Source organism: Pistacia vera, unplaced genomic scaffold (genome assembly GCF_008641045.1).
Source record: "Pistacia vera cultivar Batoury unplaced genomic scaffold, PisVer_v2 Contig105, whole genome shotgun sequence".
In the NCBI taxonomy this organism is placed as follows: Eukaryota; Viridiplantae; Streptophyta; class Magnoliopsida; order Sapindales; family Anacardiaceae; genus Pistacia; species Pistacia vera.
The window spans coordinates 1-26,066 of NW_022195082.1; the positions used below are offsets into that span (position 1 = coordinate 1).

A 26,066-nucleotide genomic window follows, 5' to 3' on the forward strand; every position below is an offset into this window, starting at 1 on the left:
TACAACCACACCCCCATATCAACATATTCTCCATGAAAATTCCTTACATTTTACTCTCCACTTTTCCTACTAATTAGGGGTAGAATGGTCAAATTTCCCTTAGGGAAAAAAATATCTAAAACTTAACAAACATTTTGGTTGGCACGTCGCCGTAGCGAGGAAGCTTCTGTCGCCATGGCGAAACTGTCCAGCAGCTTCCCGTGGCTTCAACACCTCTTCGCCGCGGCGAAGCCTGGAACACTGAACTTCTTCGATTTCAACCAATTTCAGGGCAAGTATTCAACACACCACTCAAACAAAGGTCAAACGAACAATAATACTAATAAACCAACTCAAAATAAGAGCAAAAGAAGAAACGTTAGCTACGTACCTCAAGTGGGGCGTTACAGTTAACTATAATAAAAGGCATATTTTCTATATCATATGATTTTCATGTATTGATATATATCCTTAGAATAATTGAATCGTGACAAGAAAATCAAGTGTTTTAATCTTGATTGTCAGGACCTTATGGTCACATGTGGTGGCTATTCTAAAAAGGTTTGTAGCCTTAGTATTACTTTGATTAAGGGCACAAATAATAGGTAAGACTATCATAGCATTGAACAACCCTATCGAAAGATAGTGAGAGATCTCAAATGTCAAAGTTGTTTGGTGACAATTTGGAACAGCGTGTGGGTGCTTGTTGTATGCAAGCTCATTGTTTTTACTTTTCTAGAGGAATCCATATAGATGGTAACATCTTCTTTAGAATTGAATCATAGTTTCATTTGTTGTCTTTGATTATTTCTAGCCACGAGAAATTTGTCGTCTTTGATGATTACTAGTCACGAGAAAACCATGCCTAGCACCAACTAGCTGTTACGCTTTAAGTGTTCAATTGTAGATTTTTGTGTAATAGTTTTAGTCAAACAAGTAATCATATCCCTAGATACTAAACCGAAAGAGGCCACTAAGATCCTATGTTGTAGAGTTGTTTACCAAGTTTGTAATTTGAATCCAAGCAAAACTAAATGCTCTTTTTTTTTTTTTGTTATACGTTTGTTTACATAAAAATAATAATTTATCATTGATTTGTTCAACCAGGCCATCATGTAAGCATCGTAAACATGATAATAAGACCTAACAACAAATTATTAAGTTTTAGCATTTGAGTCAATCTTTTCTCTTTTGCTTTGATCATTGGATAGAAAATGGAAGTTCAAGATACTAAGACTAACTAAATTTGTTGAATTTCTTAAAACGTTGCTTTAGAAAAATAGGTATGTTAAATTTAACAATAATCTTTGAAAAATAATAACAATAAGAACTTTCACACCTCTTTATGATGGAAGCATTCAAAAAGCAGAGAGAATTATGGTATCTTTGACTTAAATTGCAAGGCCCATTAATATTTAAAATTGTATTTTGAATTTTAAATTTAAAGCAATGTATTGTCCCACGAAGAAGTCGAGATCACAAATGAAAGGGGGCATGTTGGAACATGTAGTTAAAATTATCAGCAAAAACGTAAAAGCTAAAAGTTACACATACACATATTAATATGTAACAACAATTTACAAACATTCGCAAAGCATACTTGGTTTAAAAAGTTTTAGGTATGAAAAATCTCTAATTAGGTTGACGAAACTATAAAATTTTTGGGTACCACTTGTGATGTGTAGCATTATTCTATGTGATAAGGGTTGTTGGAAGCATTATGCAAGCCCAACACAAAACCTAATGTACAATTTCAAAACTTTCTTCCTTAAAATGCTCATGTCACACTCACTAAAAAGATCGTACATTACAGAAATAGTTATCTATTTCCAAATAAGTTTTGCATAGTTTTCTTCTTGTTCGTTTTTATTATAACTGGATCATTAGGGTTTTTCTAAAAGAAAAGAACATTAATAGTTCTTAGGATAAAATCTCTCAACAAACCATTTCCGTGATTGGGTCACAACTACCAGCCCCTCGAACATCACGTTACATAGTTTCCTTTTTTTCTCGTACATTCTAATTATACTGAAACAAAGGGCTAATAGATCTGGATTACTATTGAAATAGTCAAAGTCCTAAACGTTTTCCATACCCCTTCTCCCAAACTGCGGTGAAAAATAAATATACTTTCATTAATAGCTCGAAACCCACTACCAATTGTCAAAGTAAAGTAAACCCACTACTTTATTCACCCCAGATTTATAGTAAAGTAATAAATACTTTATCTATTAAAGATTATCCAAATTCGAGTTGAATGTAACATAAGTCTTTAAATTATAAGTATATGTATTGTAAATGATCAAATTGGAAAGTTATATTGATCATTAAAAGTTATAAGACCGATGCCTATTAGAGTAGGTGCCCCACAGCCAATGATATTGTTGTACATTGACTATATGGATCATGATTATTCAATCTATAAAAGGCATTGTTTATATTATGTAAAGCATATTCCATTTGTATGCATTAATATATGCCCTTAGAGTGGTTAAACCATGATGAGAGAATCAAGCAATGATAAGTCTTGATTGTGAGATCCCTATGATCACTTATGGTGGTCATTCTAGAAATGTTTGTAGCCCTAGTATTATCCTGACTTATAGCACAAATAATAAGGTAAGACTATCATATTATTGAATGACCCTATCGACAGGTAGTAACAGATCTCACATGTTAGGGTTGTTTGGTGATAACTTGGTACGACGCATGGGTGCTTGTTATTCAAAAGTTCATCGAACTGACCCATCAGAGGATTTGATATAGATGGTAACCCCAATGTCCATGGAATACATCCTTTAACAGATGATAATGCATGTGGTCCTTATACTCGAGATCATCGGAGCATCATGTGTAACTATTGGTGTAGTTTGACACTAGCCAAAACATAATCCTATATAGGGTTATCACTATGGTGGTGATTGGCTATATTGAGAAGTACACCATGACTGTGGTGGATTGACAAATGATTCATCACTCTTGGGTACAAGAGATATTATCTCGGTGAGATATTTAGTAAGGGACAACGACCTTGAATCTGTGGCTACAATGGGATCGAGTTGGTGCTTGGTTGGTCGATTGGTCCGATAACTGAATCTAAATATGTCCAAGTGGTTTATACTTGAAGCTGACATTATTTCTATGCTTCAAACCTTGATGAGATAATAGATGATGAAAGGATTTGATTGCACGGTAACCATATTGTTGATAGGTAGCGAAAATTCGAATCTGTCGGGTGGCCATGATGCCTTGTTAGGGCCAATTTTGGTATATGTATAATGAGACAATTAATAGGGTGTTGATTGTGATATTACTCACTATTAACATGATGAGGAGCCTACGGTTCACACACTTAAAAGGCAATTTAAAGAAGATAACGAGTGAGGGGCATTTTCATCATTTATTGACTAAGGGGTATTTTGGTCAATCTTAAAGAGCAATTAAATTTGCTAGAAAGGTTGTTGACTGGATCCAATCTCGTATTGGAATTAATATGTAAGATTGATTATTTATGTAAATATATATGTTGTCATATATATATTGTAAATAAATAAAACGTCATTATTTAAATATATATATACTGGTGTATATATGTTTTAAATACTAAAAAATCATTATTAGATGAATACAATAATAATGGCCTAATACACGGTTAGTGATTTTGTTTGGGAATCATGGAAACTAATTATTTAATAAGAGAAGGGGTATATTGGTAATATACTAAATGAGGAAAATTAGGGTGTGCCTATAAAAATGTAGTTTTCCCCAAATTTCCCCATTAGCTCATTTTGGCCGTCGAAGAGAAAACTAAAAGGGATTTTTTCTCTCTTTTTCTTTCTCACTCACTTCTTATTTAAACTTCACAAATCAAACTAGCAAAGTGATTGTGTGGATATCGTGGGTTCACTCCTATCCTTGGAGTGTGTGCATTTTTCAACGATCAAGCAATGGAGCCATCAACGTGGGTAAGAATCTAAAACCTTGAATGGGTTTTTGATGTTCTATAACATGTAAACAACGTATTTCTCATATATGGATTTTTGGGGTTTAGGATTTTAATCGATAAATTTTTATTTTCCATTGCCTATTTCTTTGATTAAATCCTAACAGTGGTATCAAAGCCTCTTATGTGAGATTACGGTGTTTAATCTTTGCTGGGAATATGTGTTTTAATGATTACATGTTTTGGGTTTTAATTTGATTGATTTTGATTTCAATTAATTGGATTAAAACGGAGATTGTTGTGTTTGGGGAATTATTGAAATCTGTTGTGATTGGACTGATTTTTGTTAAAATTGGAGTATTTGTGAATCCCTAGATGCACCACCGTGTGTGGTGGTGCTGGTTGCTGTGACCTAAAGCAACAGCAGCATGCAAGCTGCTGCTACCCTTGGCACAAAGCAGCATGCATGCACTGCTGTAGCCAATCGCGTATGTGCTAGCGTGCGGTTACTGTGTGCTTTGCGCATGGCAACCAATAGCTGCCGTGCGTAGAGGAGGGGATGGTTGCATGTTTCAACACACCACCTTGGCCAACACCCATCATGGTATATAGGGGTTGTGTCCATTGTTCCTAACAAACCTGGTTGAAAAACATGGGATTGTTGTCACATTCATTGTAACGCCTCTGTGTTGCCTTGGGTTGATCATTGTCACAAACGATCTAGCCTTGTTGGCTATGTGTTTACCCATGTAGCCTTGACCTTCACTTTGTGTTTTCGCACAAGTGTTTGACACATTGCGTGTTTTTATGCTCAATTGTCCTGTTTTGGGCAACCTGTGATTTTCCTCTGAGGAAATCCCTCTCATTTATAGTACGATGCTTATTTTTTAGAGATTCAAAATCTCACATGTTACTACATGTGTGAGGATCACTTGAATGGGCTTACATTAGTTTTTAGACTACTGTAGCATGGGGTTTCAGTCTATTTACAGTTAGTTGACACTGGTGCGCGTTAATTTGTTGCAGGTATTTAAATAGCTCATAACGGATTCAATGGTGAATCAATTGACTCATGGTTTGCACCAGTGGATTGTTGACATGTTGCTACACATTTAGAAAGTCTTTAACACTACTGCCCATATGCGTCGATGCGCATAAAATTGCTATTTCGGGCAACTTACGCATTGCTGTAGATGGACTTCATTTTGGGTTGTTTTTGGTGTTGTTGCACATAGATATTGGTCCAAAACTTAACATAATTTTTGCCGCATATTATAATCATTTTGCAGGCCCAACAACAAGGGACTAAACTGAAAGGTATACAACTTGTTGGGTTTAAACACAGCAAGGAATAACATCAAGGGGTAGTTCTTAATTAACCAAGTGATAAAAAATTGTTGTTTTTGATTGATTGTTATATGCATATTCTTGAGATGAAATTGCAAGGTGTTGGTTGAATTTGCCTTTAGACCTAGTTAAATTTAAGGATTGTAATTTCAATTTAAATAAGGTCTGCGTGCCTTGCCTTTCTTTTAATCTCTTGTATTTCTCTCTTTCATCTTACTCCCCTCGAATGTAAATCGAGGTTTCTCTTTATTGATGTAAAGTTAAATTAGATTTTATTTTAATTTAATGTAATAATTGAGGAGAAGAAGCATTGGATTGAAGAAGGTGAGTTTTTAAATTGAAAGTCCTCTTGTAATTTAATTACCTAGGTTGACATACAAATTCCCCAAGGCTTGGGGAATTTGGTTTAGTTAAGGCAATGCACCAAAATGTTTATCTTTATTGCTTAGTTGGCATGCTAAGGTTGAATGTTATGGATATAAATGTTAATAAAGATAATAAAATGATGAGACCACGAGCAAAACCAAAAACCCTCATAAAAGGATATTAAATCTATGATTAACACCTTCCAACATCATAGGCTTAGTCAAACCATTAGTCATTGTAACATTTTCAATCAACAAAGGGTATGCGTCTATCAATGGGAGGCTAAGTTGCATTGGAGTTTCCTTAATGATGTTGGGTAAAACTTAACTAGTAGTTTGGCTTGTTCGATCAACGAAGGTTGAAAAGTACTAGAGGCACATGTAAAGAAGTGCAATTTTATAATGCACAGGATGATATGTGGTATCTACTCTATGGATCCAAGAGTTGCACTTGAGGTCAATGGTTGGTGCCATTGGATTGTCTAATTCGTTTGTTTTCCCAATTTATATTTGAGGATTAATGGTTGGTGCAATTAGTTGGTATAAATTGAGTTTGTGGCCTACATAAATCAACACATTTTTAACTTGATTCAATCAACAAAGGTTTAAAATGGAATTGATGGGATCTTGGCCCACTAGGAAGACCAACGGGCCTTCTCGAGTTTAATAGTGAGGGCTATTAGAACTTGAGTAAAATAGTAGGAGCGTTTAATTAATTAAAAGACCTTGATTAATTAAATTATAACATGATATTAACTTTCTTTATTTTGCAATTGTAGACTCACAAAATGACAACCAACATTGAGTTATTGCGATCGTTCATCAAAATGGGAATCAAGTTTGATGGTGATAAATTTGTTGACTGGTATAGAAGTGTTAACGACACTCTTAAGTCAAACAACGGTTTATACACCATCGAGCAGGCTTTGTTACCAAAGCCCATTAATAATTTCATCCAACAGACTAGACGTTCACACGAGGCTAATGTCAAAGTGACAAGGTACATCGTGTTAGCATCAATGATACCATTACTGCAATTGCAGTTTGAGGATATGGACTTACCTACCACAATTAATATACTTCGGGATTAGGAGAAGTATATGGTATCACAGCCACTATTCATATGCAAGATGGATGAGGGTGCCAAAATTAGGCCTTATATACTCAAGATGTTAGAGTATATTGAGACATTTAAGGTTTTAGGATGTGCTCTTGATGATGGTCTAACAATAGACCTAATCTTACAGTCCCTACCCAATACTTTTTCTCAATTTGTTCAAGACTTTGTTAAGAATAATGAGAAGAAAACACTACTTGAGCTCCTAGAAGAATATGAGGCTATTGAGCTAGGCATAAAAATGTTTGAGGCATTAACGTTAGTTGAAGCTAACTAAAGTGTAGATGATAAGGCTTTGGAGTCATTAGATGGAATGGTTGTGAGAAGGAAGACCGTTTGTCCTTAGGGAATCCTAACCGTTGGATAAAACATTGCAAGGACTTCCTAGTGAACCAAAAAAGATTGTTGATGCATCTTCTTCTAAAGGTATGTTCATGATTGATATAAACTTATCCTCTTACACATCATGGGTTATTGACACTGGATGTCCATCTCACATTTGTACTAATGTGTAGGGACTGTGGCAGAGTAGATCGCTTAGCTGAGGGGAGGTAAACTTACACGTTGGGAATAGAGCTAGAGTTGTTGCTTTAGCTTTAGGTGTTTATCAATTATCTTTGCCTTCAGGATTTATCTTGGAACTTATGGATTGTTATTAGGTACCTTCCATTTCAAAGAATATTATTTTCGTGTCCGTTTTGGATAGTTTTGGATATTATTTTGATATATCTAACGGATTGTTGTCTTTTAGTTTGAATGGTATTCATTATGAAAATGTTAGATTACATAATGGTTTATATGTTCTAGATATGGATAAAAGGATATTCAATCTTGAAAATAAGAAAGCCAAGCATGGCGATCTTAACCAAACATTCCTCTACCACTGTAGGCCAGGTCATGTTAATCAAACTCGCATAGCAAAAATCCATAATGATGGAGTCTTGGACCCATTTGATTTTCAATCTTATGAGGTATGGGAGTCATGCCTTTTAGGCAGGATGACAAGTCGCCTTTCAATAGCAACAGTGAAAGATCTACGAAACTATTTGGCATCATCCATAGTGATGTATGTGGTCTAATGATAGTTTAGGCAAGAGGTTGATATTCTTACTTTATCACATTTACTAATGATTACCGTATATATGGATATATCTATTTGATGAGACATAAGTCTGAATCATTTGACAAGTTCAAAGAGTTTAGGAATAAAGTACAAAACAAGCTTGGTAAGAGAATTAAAGCCTTTCGGTCAAACCAAGGAAGTGAATACTTAAGCTTGGAGTTTGGTGGATACCTTAAAGAATCTGGGGTAGTATCACAACTCACACCTCCGTATACACCTAAGAATAATGGTGTATCGGAAAGAAGGAATCAAACTTTACTTGACATGGTTTGTTCAGTGATGAGTTTTTCTGATCTACCCATAACAATCTGGGGTTATGCCTTAAAGACTGTGATTCATACACTGAATCGTGTGCCATCCAAATCAGTGGATAAAAACTTTATATGAATTATGGAATGGGTGGAAGCCCAAGTTGTCTTATTTGAGAATTTGGGGTTATAATGCTTATGTCAAGAAACTAACGTCAAATAAGCTTGCCCCAAAATCTGACAAATGTATATTTGTGGGATATCCTAGGGAAACTATGGGATACTATTTCTACCAGTCAGAAGAGCGAAAGGTTTTTGTAGCTCAATCTAAGGTATTCTTGGAAAAGGAATTTATCTAAAATAGTACAAGAGGTAGAAAGTTTGAACTCAATGAAGCTCTGACTCCAAAAGATACAGTTGATAAGGAATAGGCAGACGTACCACTAGAGATGGAGGAACATCACGAGGAGGTCACTTAATAGATTTTCGAAGAAAGTGAACCACCTCAAATTACACAGGAGCTACGTAAGTCTAGTAGAGTACGTCATAAGCCTAAGATCTATGATTTTCTCATGACTCAACATAGCGACATACTGGTTTATCAGGATGATGAACCTCAATCCTATGGTGACACTTTTTATCGAATCCAGACTTCATTAAATGGCTTGAGGCCATGAAATCTGAAATGGACTCCATGTACCAAAACCAGTATTGACACTAGTGGATTTACCTGAAGGGAAAAAACCATAGGAAGCAAATGGGTCTTCAAAAAGAAGACAAACATAAAAGGTAACGTGCATACCTATAAGGCACGACTGGTTGTCAAAGGTTTCAAACAAAAGCATGGAATATACTATGATGAAACCTTTTCACTAGTAGCAATGATGAAGTCTATATGGATTATGCTTGCAATAGCTACATACCATGATCCTAAAATTTGGCAAATGGATGTCAAAACTGCTTTTCTAAACAAAAACCTTGAAGAAGATGTCTATATGATAGAGCCTGATGGTTTCGTTCTTGAAGGACAAGCAAGGAAGGTATGGAAGTTGCAAAGGTCCATATATGGACTTAAGCAAGCATCAAGGAGCTGGAACATTCATTTTGACGAAGCCATTAAAGAATTTGGTTTTATCAAAAATGAAGATGAGCCTTGTGTGTACAAGAAAATCAGTGGGAGTGTAGTGACATTCCTAGTATTATATGTCAAGGACATATTACTATTTGGGAATGATATATCGAACTTGCAGACGATAAAGACTTGGTTATCCAAGTGCTTCTCTGTGAAGAATTTAAGGGAAACAGCCTACATCCTTGGTATCAAGATCTATCAAGATAGATCACATAGGTTGCTTGACCTAAGTCAAAGTACATATTTTGACAAGGTATTGAAGAGATTTAGTATGGAAGAATCTAAGAAGGGATTTCTTCCTATGTCACATGATGTTTATCTCTCAAAGGACATGTGTCTAAAATCATCTGAGGAGAGAGATAAGATGAACAAGATACCATATGCACTGGTTATTGGATCCATCATGTATGTCATGTTATGTACTTGGATTGATGTCTCATATGATTTAAGAATTTGTATCAAATATTAATCGCATTCGGGTGAATATTACTGGATAACGGTCAAGAACATTCTTAAGTACCTGAAGAGGACTAAGGATATGTTCTTGGTTTATGGAGGAAAGGATGAACTCACTGTAACAAGATACAATGATGTTAATTTTCAAACTGACAAAGATGATTTTCGATAGTAATCAGGTTTTGTCTTTTCTCTCAATGGAGCTATAGTGAGCTAGAAAAGCTCAAAGCAGAGTACCGTAGCTGATTCTACAGTAGAGGCTGAGTACATTGTGATAAGTGCTTGAAAATACACTTATACTTATGGTTTATAGGTATCATTTGTGGGAAATTAGGATTAATTCGCATGAATTAACTTAATTGTTTCATAAATGCACTTTTCGGGATCACGGGTATTTTTGTTGTGTTTTTAGGGAGTAAGGCCTAAAAATAATATTTGGATGAGAGATGATGTTGGCGAGAGAATTTGTGATGACTAGAAACAAACGGATTGAGAATCGGAGTTGAATTGAAGAAGTTATGGAGCTTTGAAGTGAAGAGGAGATTCTAGATTACGCTCTAGTTTTAGCATGCCTCAGTGTTTCAACTATAACTTGAGTTGTAGATATTGTATCAAGATGATTTTTAAACCGTTGGAAATCTGATTTAATGGGCTAAATTTTATATGTTTACCACATTTCCAGATTCCATTGTAATCATGCTAAAAAATCACCATCTCTGGAGTGCTTAAGAATGATGCAAGGTTAGCAGAGGAATTGGACCATGCCGCAGCACAGTGTCGGGGCACAATCACGACATCTAGAAATTTTTCTTCCGTTTTTGACTAGGAAAATAGGGATTAAGAGTCCTAAACTAACTAGAATTAAGGAAAACCAAACCCTAACCCTTATGGGATATAAATAGAAGTCTTTTAGCATTATTTTGGGAAATTCTTTGAGAGATAAAAAAAGAGAGAACAAAGATATTCAAGAACTAAAGAAAAAAGGAGATTAAAGAAGGCTTGGAGAAGAAGAAATGGAGGAGATCATCATCAACTTCATTAATCCAACCAAGTTTCACTAAGTTTTTCTTCTTCTTTGTTATTATTATTTGTTATGAATAATACAACGACGTTCTCATAATTATTCATGAAGAACTAATTCTTTTGTGATTGAGGGTGATTTCAAAACCCTAGGCATGTCTTGTGATTAATAAAATCTGCATCTTTTTATTTTTTGATCCCTCTTGGTTATGTGGTTATTTCTTTGAAAATAGGGTCTAACTAGATTTTTCTAATTGTTTAAGTGGCCAATTAAATCATTAGGATTAATCTATTAATGCTAATTTAGGTTGTTTAGTACGGAATCACTTTATTAACCTAAATAACTAGTGGTAAAGTGTATGTCTACATACATGGGGGGTAATCACTCAAGATAACTAAACCGACCATATGAGTTTAGTCTTGATTCAGTAGCTCTCTCGCAACTTAATGCTTTTATTACTTTGAATCTAGAGATCGTATCCTAGGTTATTTAATAAATAGGGAATTGGGTTATGACCGTGTCTAGTCCAATGACTCAGTAAGGAGACATGAGACTTATCAACGTTTGGTATTTTCTGAGCTAATGTGATCAAGAGGGTAGGAAGTTAAAAAGTGCTCTTATTATATGCAATCAGTGTCTAGTGGCGGCGAATAAACCTTCAATCTCGTTTATCTCATTGATTTCTCTTTCGCTATTAGTTGCTTGATTTACATTGTTTGCTTTTAGTTTGTTAGTTTTTGTTGAGTTTTTATAATTCGTGACAAACCCCGTTAGAAATAGATAATTAATTAAGTTCACAAATCCTCTGCGGGAAAGACCCTTACTTGTTCTTTGTTACTACACGACTTTGCATTAGAATTTAGTGAGGTAAAATTAGGTGTTGCATTTGCAAGCATCAATTTTTGGCATTGTCAAATGCAGCCAAAGAGGTGGTTTGGATTAGGAAGTTCATTACAGAACTTGGTGTGGTTCCAAGCATTGTTGATCTAGTACAGATATTCTGTGATAACAATGGGGTCATTGCTCAGGCCAAGGAACCACGGTCTCATCAGAGATCCAAACACATACTCAAACGTTTCCACTTGATCAGGGAAATTGTTCAGAGGGAAGATGTGCAAATAATCAAAGTACCTATCGATGACAACATCTTAGACCCGCTTACAAAAGCTTTGTCGCAGTAGAAGCATGATAGGCACTTGGCCTCATTTGGTATTAAATACACAGATGATTAGCTATAGGTACAAGTGAGAGATTGTTAGAGTAGATGCCCCAGAGCCAATCATATTGTTGTATGTTGACTCTATGGATCATGATTATTTAATCTACAAAAGGCATTGTTTATATTATGTAAAGCATATTTCATATGTATGTATTAATATATGCCCTTAGAGTGGTTGGACCATGACGAGGGAATCAAACAGTGATAAGTCTTAATTGTGAGATCCTTATGATCACTTATGGTGGCCATTCTAGAAATGTATGTAGCCTCAGTATTATCCTAACTTAGGGCATAGATAATATGGTAAGGCTATCATATAGTTGAACGACCTTATCGAAAGGTAGTGACAGATCTCATATGTCAAGGTTGTTTAGTGCTTCTTATTCACGAGTTCACCGGACTGGCCCATCAAAGGATTCAATATAGATGATAACCCCAATGTCTATGGAATACATCCTCTAACAGATGGTAGTGCATGTAGTCCTTAGACATAAGATCATCGGAGCGTCATGTGTAACTATTGGTGTAGTTTGGCACTAGCCAAACGTAATCCTATATAGGCTTATCAGTATGGTGGTGATTGGCTGCATTGAGAAGTACATCATGGCTATGGTGGATCGACAAATGATTCATAACTCTTGGGTACAGGAGATATTATCTCGATGAGATATTTAGTAAGGGACAACGACCTTGAATTTGTGGCCACAGTGGGATTGAGTTGGTGCTTGGTTGGTCGATTGGTCCGATAACCAAATATGAATATGTCAAGGTGGTTTATACTTGAAGCTGACATTATTTCTATGCTTCAAACCTTGATGAGATAATAGATAATGAAAGGATTTAATTGCACGGTAACCATATTATTGATAAGTAGCGAATATGTTAAATCTAAATCTGTTAGGTGGCCATGATGTCTTCCTAGAGGTCAATCTTAGTCTATGTATAATGAGACAATTAATATGGTGTTGATCACGATATTATTATCTACTGACATGATGAGGAGCATATGGGTCACACACTTAAAAGGCAATTTAAAGAAGATAACGAGTGAGGGGCATTTTTGTCATTTATTGACGAAGGGGTATTTTAGTAAATCTTACAAAACAATTAAATTTGCTGGAAAGGTTGTTGCTTGGATCCAATCATGTATTGGATTTAATATGTAAAATTGATTTTATATATATATATATATATATTGTAAATAAATAAAACGTCATTAATTAAATATATAANAGTTGGTGCTTGATTGGTCGATTGGTCCGATAACCAAATCTGAATATGTCAAAGTGGTTTATACTTGAAGCTGACATTATTTCTATGCTTCAAACCTTGATGAGATAATAGATGATGAAAGGATTTAATTGCACGGTATCCATATTATTGATAAGTAGCGAATATGCTAAATCTAAATCTGTCAGATGGTCATGATGTCTTCCTAGAGGCCAATCTTAGTTTGTGTATAATGAGACAATTAATAGGGTGTTGATCACGATATCACTAACTACTGACATGATGAGGAGCATTCGGGTCACACACTTAAAAGGCAATTTAAAGAAGATAACGAGTGAGGGGCATTTTCGTCATTTATTGACGAATGGGTATTTTAGTAAATCTTACAAAGCAATTAAATTTGCTGAAAAGGTTGTTGCTTGGATCCAATCCTGTATTGGATTTAATATGTAAAATTGATTATATATATATATATATATATATTGTAAATAAATAAAACGTCATTAATTAAATATATAAATTGGTGTATATATGTTTTAAATACTGAAATCATTATTAGATGAATAAAATTATAATGGCCTAATATCCGGTTAGTGATTTTGTTCGGAAATCATAAAAACTAATTATTTAATTAGTGAAAGGGTATATTGGCAGCATACTAAATAAGGAAAATAAAGGGGTGCCTAGAAAAAATGCACTTTTCCCCAAATTTCCTCATTAGTGCATTTTGGCCACCCAAGAGAAAACTAAAAGGGATTTTTTTTTTTTTTTTCTCTTCTTTTTCTCACTCACTTCTTCTTTAAACTTCACAAATCAAAATAGCAAAGTGATAGTGTGTTAATTCTTGCCTTTGTATGGATATCGTAGGTTCACTCATATCCTAAGAGTGTGAACATTTTTCAACGATCAAGCGCTGGAGCCATCAACGTGGGTAAGAATCTAAAACTATGAATGGGTTTTTGATGTTATATAACATGTAAATAATGAATTTCTCATATATGGATTTTTGGGGCTTTAGGGTTTTAATCGGTAAATTTTTGTTTTCCGTTACCTATTTCTTTGATTAAATCCTAACAAAGCCATGATAACAAATTTTTATTAAGCCATACTTGCTTTGCGCTATGAAATGCAACAACTTTATTTTATTTTAACGTACTTAACCAAACGTCAGAAATCCAACTATATTTGTTAGAACATATTTCCGTCATTAGGCATTTCTAACCGATTTCTTTTGTTTCAAAACAACAGAAAACAATAATCGGTATCTCGTTTCTTAACTACCAAACCAGTGATTCCTTGAAAAATTTTCCACGGGAAAAACAGACATTGAACCAACATACTTGAAATAAAGCAAACTAGCACTATAAATCCTCATGCCTGTGGAATGATGGAAAAGCTAGATATTAAGAAACAAATAATCAAGAGGGCAGTCCCGCAGAAAACTCTTCTATCATCACCATGGCATTGCCTTTGAAAGCCCTCCCAGTATCGTTGTTGCTTTTAGCTTTTATATTGCCGTATTTCCTTGCTAATGCCCGTCATGCAGGGGGAGGTCATCATGAAAACTCAGTAGCACGTGCGAAGCACTATGGATCAAAATTGAAGCCCAGTCGTTGGCAAAACGCACATGCGACCTTTTACGAGGGAAACGCAAAAACATTCGGTAAAATTAATATTCTTAAACCGTGGCTTGGAACATAAAATACCTTTCCCATATATAGTAGGACCGTGTAAAAACTTACAATTTCGATTTGAACCTTCTCCCTGTTGGAATTTGTTTTTTTATTTTCTTTAAGTTTACATGGACCGAAAGTTTGACATGTGAAACCATCTACTTATGTAATCATAATATGCTTTGAACAAATTTTAACGCANTTGAAGCCCAGTCGTTGGCAAAAAGCACATGCGACCTTTTACGAGGGAAACGCAAAAACATTCGGTAAAATTAATATTCTTAAACCATGGCTTGGAACAAAAAATACCTTTCTCATATCTAGTAGGACCGTGTAAAAACTTACAATTTCGATTTGAACCTTCTTCCTGTTGGAATTTGTTTTTTTATTTTCTTTAAGTTTACTTGGACCGAAAGTTTGACATGTGAAACCATCTACTTATGTAATCATAATATGCTTTAAACAAATTTTAACGTAACCACAGGTTTAGTACAACATCATGTTTTTCGAAGAAAAAAAGGGAATTTTTTAAAAGCGTGTCTAAATAAAAGAGAGTTGGACCCAATAGAATGATTAGTTCAGGGTATGATCCGAAATTCATTATACGTTGACTTCCAGTTTTGTCTTGACTATTTGCAGTACTCCTAAAGTTTATGCTGTGAAAATATATGATTACAGGTGGGGCTTGTGGTTATGAGGATGTAGCTACACAAGGCTATGGCACGGGTACAGCAGCGTTGAGCAAAACTTTGTTTAACAACGGCCAAACTTGTGGTGCTTGTTATGAGATCAAATGTTTCAATAACCCTCAATGGTGCAAGCCTGGACAACCATCTCTCTTTGTCACGGCCACCGACCTTTGCCCACCAAATTTGGCTCTACCAAATGACAATGGAGGATGGTGCAACCCACCTCGTACACATTTCGACATAGCCTACCCTGCATTCTCTCAGATTGCTGAGTACAAGGCTGGCATTGTCCCAATCCAATATCGAAGGTTCGCTTCTTTCGTTTCATCGTCTACATATATAAAATCCTAATATTATGATTAACAAGTATTTTCTAACTACTTTTCCAAGTGCTCGTATTTGCCAGTACTTTTAACAAAAGAATGAGGAAGCTACGGAACAAGATAACACATAATCCTAAAGCATGAAATGAAGGTATAACTTGTCTGCGTTTCATTATTTATTGCAGACTTTCATGTCAAAAGAAAGGAGGGATTCGATTCACAATTACTGGGAATCCTTACTTCAATTTAGTCTCAGTATGGAATGTCGGAGGCGCAGGAGATGTTGTTGGCGTGGCAGTGAAGGGTGATAGAAAATTGAAATGGACGCCTATGAAACGAAATTGGGGTCAAAAGTGGGAGAGCAATGCAAAGATGACTGGAGAGTCGCTATCCTTCAGTGTTAAAGCAAGTGACGGTAGAACATCAACCTCATGGCGTGTTGTGCCGAACAACTGGCAATTTGGCCAAACTTTCGAGGGAAAGAACTTTAGTTAGAGAACGCAAAATCTTTTATTCTATTGTCAGCTGCTCCATCTTCTTTGGAGTTGAATGATAGTTTCGTTTGTCGTATTTGATTATTCCTAGCCACGAGAAAACCATGCCTAACACCAACAAGCCATTACGCTTTAAGTGCTCAACTGTAGATTCTTGTGTAATAAGACTCTTTATATGAACTAAAGAGTAAAAAGTTTGTCCATAAAAATAAGAGTTTAATAGACTCTTTATTCTTTAAATATAAATTAATGAGTGAGTTTAGAAATTTCACTCTCTATTCCTATTTTATTTAATAAATTACAAGTTTCTATGCATTTTATTATTAATTCTCTCTCCTATTAAGTATCTCTCTTATTTATTAAGTCTAATTTAAAGAGTGTATTAGATTTGAATATAAATTTTGTTCTTTATATTTAGAAATTAATGAAAATACTATTTATTTATATGAAACGTACTCTTTACCATTAGAGATGCTCTAATAATTTTAGTCAAATGAGTAATTATATCTCTAGATATTAAACCAAAAGAGGCCGTTGAGATCCTAAGCTGTAGAGTTGTTTACCAAGTTTGTAATTTGAATCTAAGCAAAGTTAAATGCTCTTTTTTCCGTTATACGTTCTTTCACCTAAAAAAAATAATTTATCATTAATTTTTTTCCACCAGGCCCTCGTGTGTGCATGCATCGTAAACATGATAACAAATCCTAACAATAAAATATTGAGTTTTAGCGTTCGAGTCTTTCTTGCTTTGTTCATTGGATAGGAAGTGGAAGTTGTATGGATAGAATCTGAAACGGAGAAGCTCATGTACTTATAGTTACAATTTAGTGTTAAACATAAGGAAAAAAAAAAATATTTCTGGTGGCAGCTCAATTTCTTCTGTAATGATACTTAGTGAGGAATAAAACGTCGCCTGAGGTTCTTCTTCTTCTTTTTTTTTTTTTTTTAAATAATTTCTTTTGTATTCTCAAAATACTATAAGATCTATAGGTATTAGCTATTTAATACTTAATGGCAATTGGAATGAGAATAAATAAATAGCTATGGGTATTAGCCATTAATGCTTGAAACTCTTAATTCTTCTTTTTCTTTTTTTCTTTTTTTTTTTATTATAAATTTCAGGCTTGTGGATGTCATCTTCATCATCTGAACTGCCAAAAGCTTGAGAAATAGCTACCCTCTTCTTTACTCCGTTCATTTTTATTTTTTTATTTTATTTTATTTTTTGAATCATAGTTGATTCAAGTGCGCTATGCTTCTGTAGAAATTTATAAGTTTTTCTAGATTTCAAGGTAATGTAAGTTATTTTTTATTGGTCTTACCGAGTCTCAAAGGCTCAGGTCCATGATTATTCCAAGAAGATTGAAGCCTTTGCCTCCAAATTAGCTTCTCTATTGATGAGTGAATTTTAGTTGATATCTTGTTTGTTGTTTTCTGTTGAACAGTGGTGGGACTGATTTCCTTCTCTTCTCTTCTTTTTCCAATTGTCTTAGTCAAATGAGTCATAGATTTGGTTCATAGCTTTGAAAGTTCCATCGTGATTCTGAAAGTAAATGTTGGAGTAAATCAAGAAATGATTGATATGCTAGAATGAATCAAGGAATGACTTATATGCCAGAGTAACTCAGGGATTGATTGATATTACATTTAATATCAATATTCCGCTACCTTTTACTTCCTGATTATGACATTATGACAAATATTATATTCCCTTTTTATTCATTTGCACTTTAGTATAAATAAACAATGCATACTTGTGGAAAACATACAATTGAATAGAAAAATATTCTTCTCCATTCTTTCTCTCTGGCATATTCAGACAATCTTTATTTAGAAAGTATTTGTCTAAGCTTATAAGCTGGTCAAACTAGCTTATAAACTCTAAAATATACTTGTGCAAAACATACAATTGAATAGAAAAATATTCTTCTCCATTCTTTCTCTCTGGCATACTCAGACAATCTTTACTTAGGAGGTATTTGTCTAAGCTTATAAGCTGGTCAAACTAGTTTATAAACTCTAAAATTAAGCTGACATATTTGTTTATAACTTTTTTGAGCTTATAAGTAAAAAAAAAAAAAAAAAAAAAAGTTGGAGGGGAGATACTTTTTATTTTATTTTTTGCTTATAAGTATTCTGTTTATAAACTAGTTTGACCAAGTATATTACCACATTATCCTTGTTTAATTTTAAAATTCCATAGTATACCCTTGTTTTTATATTTGAAATAGGTCATATTATTATCTGTTTTTATTCAATCTGTGAAGCAAAAATTTTCTTCCACGAAGAGTGCTCTCTCTTCATCAAGGTAAATACCTTAATTGAGCATGTTAATGGTTCTTTTTTTTTTTTTTTTTAATTTGAGATTTTGTTCTTGTAATTTTCTAGTTTAATGGTGTAATTTCAGGGTTTATAGCTTCTTGTTTAATTTAATATATTGCTGTCTTTGTTCCTTTGTGTGATTTTTGTAGTGATTTGATATGATCTATTTACTTGATCTTGAGTTGCATATTAAATTCTCTAGGTTTCATTAACTTTAAGCCTTTAACAGTATTCTCAATCAACTTAGATGTTTTGTCAATAGGAGGCCGTCGAAGAAATTCTATCATGGAATACATAAAATAAGAAGAAAAAGAGTATTAATGCATAATTAACGCACCAAGTCCTTGCTGATCCCCCCTAAGTAATTTGCTCCCTGCAGCACCCAGTTCCTCAAGCTTTGTGGGCCTATGATAGTACAGTCAATGAATCATGTGATTGAAACCGCAATAATTGACAAGTGAGAGCACAAACAAAAAGCAATTAACCAGATACTTGTCTTCCACATCACAAGCATTATCAATGTAAGTATGTAACCAATACTTGTCTCCATAATTAATGCTCAGACTCTATTACAAATAATATAATATTTTGAGCAGTAGTCCCCTGTTCCTTATTACTATTTCGCCTATTTTCTTCACCTGTTGTCTCTATCAATAACCCATTTGCTTGATTTTGACTTGCACGTTGAAGTCAAGGTTTTAGAGTTTAATTGAGTTGAAATTATGGTTTTTAAGTGTTGAAATTTTGTGACTTTGTTGTTATTTATTCTTCAAAGTTTTGAATTTGATTTATTATTTTCTATTATATTGTTGAACATGGATTGATATAGTTTTATGATCAAGTGTGGGCAGGTCCACTAGAAACAATCCATTTGGGATCATTTTTTCTTAATATTTGATTCAGTATTTGATTCAATATTCCTTCAATGGATTGGTTTGCACTTCAGTAGAGAATTTGTTTTGCAATTTTGATCCATTTCTTGTGAATGACTTCGTATGGTTTTCTCATCTTTCAATCTAAAATTCTAGATGGATAAAAGTACAACAAAAGTAACACAATCTCAAGTATCAGCAAAATTGAATGACATGCTTCACCTTAATTTTATTGAACTTTGCGAAAAAGAAATTAGAAAAGACATTGGGATGCCACGAAAAAGGATTGGACTCTTTTCAAGCAATTGATGCGAGGGGAGACAGGTTTAGGTTGGGATGATTTGAGAAAAACAATTATTGCTAATGACGAATGGTGGAATGATAAAATAAAGGTAGTTACAACTTTTTTTTTTTTTTTTTTTTAATGTATGTTTTCTTTTAATTGATATTAATTGTTTGAAATGTCACTAATTTTCTACATTAACAACATTGCAGGTGAATAAAGAATATAAGAAATTTAAAACAAGGATTTGTCATTAATATGGTACCGCTATGATGCTCTGTTTTCTAATATTACTGCCACTGGTGATCGAGCATGGGCACCTAGCCAAATTGATGCCCTCAACATTGAAAATGAATTTGCAGGTGAATCATTAGGGATGAGTGAAAATAGAGATGATGAAATTGATGTTGATTTTGAAAGGGATGATGACAATGATGTGGTAGAAAGAAATATAGAAGAACTTGAACATGTCCCCATCAAATTCCCATCTTCATCTCTTAATAAAAGAAAATTTGGAGGAACCAATAACATTATGAAGAAAGGGAAAAGCTCGGTTGCATCATCATTGAAAGAGAATATAGATTCCCTTATTGCTATGCTTAGTGATAAGAGTTCTGCCGAATCTTTTAGTTCGTTGCCACATGAACCAACAATAACAGAATGTACGGATATGTTAAAGAAGATGCCTGGAATTGAAATATCGAGTCCTCTTTATTTTTATGCCTCTAACCTCTTTACTAAGAAAGATATGAGAGAACACTTTTTTTGTCATGATGATAATGAAGTTCATTTGAATTGGCTGAAGTATAACTACAAGAAGTCAGAGGGAAAGAGTCCATAGTCATTTCTTTTATTTCTTTTATTTCTTTTATGTCTTATCCCTAGGATTCTTTGTTCATTTCATTTTTATTTTTATTAATGTTGTTGTGTTTCAAACAAAGTAACTTGTTTGTTGAATGATAAATTTGTTTGGATAATTGTGATGAGTGACCATTGCAATGAAGATATTTGTTATTATTTTCTATTTTTTGTTATTGAAGACATATATTTGTTTTTCATTTTTCAGTTTAATGGAGCTGTGGGATATTTCAAATTTGGTTTCTACTTATTACAATTTTGTGGTTGATGGCCATGGCGATAAAGAGGATGAATTACAAGCTTTGGTGAGTCAATGGGAAGAACAAAATCGTAGTTGGATGACTATTTGTGAGATCACAGTTAAGTGAATTATTTTATATTATATAAATTACATTGATAAAATCCCATGTCGTACTTCTATAAGAACTGGTCACATGTTGATCTAAGAAATATTGGAAGGGAATGAAAATCATTGTTATCAAGATTTTCGCTTGACAAAATCTGTCTTCCTTGATTTATNCAAAATCGTATCTGACACTTCAATTTTCAAAAACTTGATTGAAGCTTGAACGGTCAGAACAACCGTTTTGCTTCAAACCTTCAAAGTGTGCCATCTTGGACAGAATCGCGAACAACCTGTTGGAATGGTGACATTTCTGGTAGAACAACTTGGTGAACGATTGTTTGTTCCTATGGAACAATCGTTTTGCTTTAGATCTTCAAGATGTATCAGCCTTTCAATTTTGACTTAAGATAGATGTGGAACAACTTGATGGAGTGGTCATTCATTCTAGAATGGCTTGACTAGAGGTTCTCTCAATTTGGGCAGAATTGTGAACAACATGTTGGAACAAGGTCGTTTGTGTGGAACGGTTTGTATATATAGTGGAATGGGCATTCCTCTATGATGAACGGGCATTCCTACTTGGAATTTTGCTTTTTCATTCATTGGTTATTGTTGTGTAGTGGAAACATTAACTCTAATGCTAGCTATTGAATATAATAATAACAACTAGTAAAGCAGAAATAAATGGCCAAAATAAATGCAAAAATAAAGAATACTAGGAATTAACGAGGTTTGGTATTGTAACTTATTTCCTCGTGCACTGCAAAAGAAACTCCACTATCTCCAAAGAAGAACATTACAAACATTTGGGCAATACAACAAGTAGCCAAACTATATGGGCACAGAAACAATTTACCAAAACAAAATGAAACACTCAAATACAAACTCCCAAACATGTGGGGATCCAAAAATGGATTTGGATACTCAAACCAAAGCCTGATATCCCTATATATAGCTAACAAAAGCCTTAGCCTTTTGTTAACTAAGCAATGTGAGATATAAGCACAAACCACTATTTTAAATGTTTGAGCCAATTTTACAACAATCTCCACCTTGGTGAAAAACACAATTCAACTCCACCTTGATGAGATTATCTTTCAAATAGTTTCCTATATTCTTCTAACAAATTTTGTAACACCTTCAAATGCGCCAAATGATGCAATCAAACTTGTAGGATGTTGATCAAGCTCAAACAATGATTGTCACTACCTTAGTCAACATATTTGCAGGATTTATCTTCCATTCCAATCTTCTGAAGAACCATCTCCTGTTTTCAATATAATCTTGCACAAAGTGAAACTGACCGTCGATGTGTTTCGAATGTGCATGATAATCTTGGTTCTTAGCCAAATGAATAACATTCTGACTATTACAATACACACTAATGTGTTTCAAAACAATTCCCAAGTTATCAAGCAACCCTTGAAGCCAAATTCCCTCTTTTGCAACCTCTGAAATTGCCATATACTCTACTTCTATGGTTGACAGAGCAACTGTAGACTGTAGACTGTATAGTAGACTTCCTACTCACTGGTCCTTTAGCAATCGTAAACAAATAACCAGTACTTGAATGATGCTTCTCCAAATCACCGACGTAATTAGAATCACACATAACCAACAACAAACTGACTAAGATCATTATCCTGTTCAAAACCAAACCAATATCTGCAGTACCTCAAATATACCGTAGAAACCATTTCACAACTTGCCAATATCCTTTATTAGGATCATGCATATGCCTGCTCACCATACTAACTGCTTGTGAAATATCAAGCCTTGTTTACCCATGACCCATCATACATTGATCAAATCGCTTATACCACTGTCTTGGTGACTGTTTCAATCTATATAGTGATTTCTTCGATCTATAAACCCAATTTTCCTTTCCAGCAACCCTGTAATCATCTGGCTGAGTCTTGTAGATTTCTCTTCCAAACTACCATGTGAAGCTGTGATTTTCACATCCAACTGAACTAGTTCAAAATCAAACTATGCCACCAAGGTTAGCAAAATCAGAATGGAAGAATACTTCACTACTGGAGAAAACACTTCACTGTAATCAAAACCTTCCATTTGAGTGTATCCCTTTACTACCAACCTAACCTTGTGTTGAATATCTTCTTTATTAGGAAATCTCTTCTTCTTTGCATACACCCTTTTGCACCAAATCGCCTTCTTATATAGGGATCGCATCTTATCATTCATAGTCGGTTTCCATGATTCATAATTTGAACTCTTAACTACTTCTTTATAAGTAGTAGGAATATCATTACCTACGATTGGAAGTGCATAAGCCACCATATCATTTATAGTATCATTACAAGAAAGCGAGTAGGCTTGCGAATTTCTTGTCTTGGCATACTGTATGCAATCGATTCTTGTTGCTGTGGAGATTCTTAGGGTAAAATCTCCTCTTCATTTATAGTATCCACATCAGTCACCTCAGAATTACTTTCTGTCTCATGGACAGTATCTAGTTCAACTGTTGTTTGAAACTCCATTTGCTGCCAAGTATGCTCTACCTACTGCGGAGTACTATTAACCTTCATCTGGCTTCTTGTTTTCTTCTCTAACATAGAAGAATCATCAAATGTCACATCCCTATTAAACAGTATTTTCTTCGAACCTGGACACCAAAGATGGTATCCTTTCACACCTAAGGTAATCCCCATGAATATTGCCTTCTTTGCTCTAGGATCTAACTTAGACTCTTTCACATGATAATAAGCAGTGGAACCAAAAACATGTAAAGAGTCATAATCAGAAACAGGTTTTCTAGACCATATCTAAACTGGCGTCTTGCCTTCAACTGCAGCTGATAGTAAATGATTAATGAGATGACAAGCATATGCAACTACCTCAGCCCAAATCTCTTTGCCCAACCCAAAAATTGGACAACAACATCGAACTTTCTCCAGTATAGTTTGATTCATGCGTTTTGCCACCCCATTCTGCTACAACATCTTCTCCCAAAGCCTCAATCATCTTTTTCCATATCAAGAAGATTTCCAAAACCTCACTCTTGTTTGCTTTCCTAGAACACCATGTTCACATATTCAAATTTACAGGATTTTTGACAAACCCTGTTTCACCAACCCTTGCAATGCTTTTTTTCCCACATGTCCCAAACACATATGCCATAATCTAGTTGCTCATAAATATACATCCTCGTAAGAGACTGTAGTTGCTAATCTTATAATTGTACCTCATTAAAAATAGTACAACTTATTGTTTCTTTTGACACCTTTCTTCACCACAAGTGTGTCTGATACAACTTTAAGAACACCATCTCGCATCTTAACACTTAGTCCTTTCGACTCAAGGACTTCTAATGAGATGAGTTAGTCCTTTAGACTCAAGGACTTCTAATGAGATGAGATTCTTCTTCAAACTCGAAACATACCGGTCATTTGTCAGAACTCTAATTGATCCATCAAGAATTTCAAATGGAATATACCTATCCCTATTATTTTACAAGTACTATCATTGCCCATAAAAACTTGTTCCCCAGCTAGTTCCTTAATGCTAGAAAACCCATATGATAGGTGCAACTTGAATCCATAATCCACTCTCAAAGTGAGATACAAAAGACATACCTATCAAAACAAAATTGGACTCATTTTCCTCAATTTTAGCCACACAAACATTTGAAAAAGGCATTACAAACACATTCATAAGACACTTTATCTTTCCCGTGAATCAAAGTGGTGGTTAAGTGCTCCTATTCAATAGGAACATAACATCATATGGAAAGCATTGGTATGGTCATTCATGGACATACCTGGCCGACAATCAAATCGAAAAAGCTACTACTTCAAATAAAGTACATTTTCAGTACTCTTCACCAAATGCTTTTCCTCCAAACTCTACTAGAGTTTCCATGGAAACATCTCCTAAGTGAGACACAAACGAATTATCCCACATGTGTAACGATTGATCATTTCCCATTCAACATCCCTCATATCAACTGGTTTCTCTTCCTCAATGACAACCTCTCATTCCTATTGGTATAAGACATCAACAGGACATCTTCAACTTTACACTGTCACATACTAAAGGAATTTGACCCAACAAATTTCTCCCTTTCAAATTTTCCAACATCAATAACCGTCATCATTTTTACTAGTGTGGACGGTGATGCCTCGAATGATGAATCCTCGGACGATGATGCGTTTGTGCCTTACTGAATTGGCTTGGTAGACAAAGTCCCCAATAACCAAGCTCCACAAATTATTATATTCAATAGCTAACCAACAAATTAAAATTAACCCAAGATAGTAGTAAGTACTGAAAATGATTCAATATGCACTAGAAAAATTCCTAGGAGACACTAGAGGGGTCACAAACGGTCCCACTTAAAATCCAGTCTCCTTAGACTTTTATCGTCTTGTTGATGGAATTTTCCTAAACATGCATATAACCATAAAAATAGCTACTTACTGTCTTACACCTAGGCTGTGATACCACTTGTTGTGCAATGGAAACACAAATTCTAATGCTAGCTATTAAATACAATAATAACTAGTAAAGCAGAAATAAATGGCCAAAATAAATGCAAAAATAAAGAATACCAAGAATTAACGAGGTTTGGTATTGTAACCTACGTCCTCGAACACTGCAAAAGAAACTCCATTATCTCCAAAGAAGAACATTACAAACATATGGGCAATACAACAAGTACCGAAACTATATGGGCATAGAAACAATTTACCCAAAACAAAGGGAAACTCTCAAATACAAACTCCTAAACATGTGGGGATCCAAAAATGGATTTGGATACTCAAACCAAAGCCTAACATCCCTATATATAGGTAACAAAAGCATTAGCCTTTTGTTAACTAAGCAATGTGGGATATAAGCACAAACTACTATTTTAATTAGGGGTGTTCAAAAGAACCTGTTGGAACCGAAACCGCTAGGTACCCGGGGTTTGGTTCCAGTTCCTACCTAGAATCGATCATCAACGCACTACAATAAATATATTATATTGTGACAAAATTAATTTTATCAAAAGCTATTTCGTCAC

The 26,066-nt window shown here is 34.5% G+C and overlaps 2 protein-coding genes across 2 annotated transcripts; both read left to right on the forward strand.

Annotated features, from left to right (window-relative positions):
* The first annotated feature begins 6,764 nt into the window (after nucleotides 1-6,764).
* On the forward strand, nucleotides 6,765-11,912 carry LOC116128024. Its single transcript, XM_031413700.1, has 4 exons — nucleotides 6,765-7,009; nucleotides 7,533-7,722; nucleotides 8,242-8,454; nucleotides 11,625-11,912. The coding sequence occupies exons 1-4, from the start codon at nucleotides 6,765-6,767 to the stop codon at nucleotides 11,910-11,912; spliced, it is 936 nt and encodes a 311-aa protein (XP_031269560.1).
* A 2,726-nt stretch (nucleotides 11,913-14,638) lies between these two features.
* On the forward strand, nucleotides 14,639-16,360 carry LOC116127689 (expansin-A16-like). The gene is made up of 3 exons (XM_031413328.1): nucleotides 14,639-14,843; nucleotides 15,532-15,850; nucleotides 16,051-16,360. Exons 1-3 carry the CDS (start codon nucleotides 14,639-14,641, stop codon nucleotides 16,358-16,360), a joined length of 834 nt encoding a protein of 277 aa, XP_031269188.1.
* Nucleotides 16,361-26,066: the final 9,706 nt, after the last annotated feature.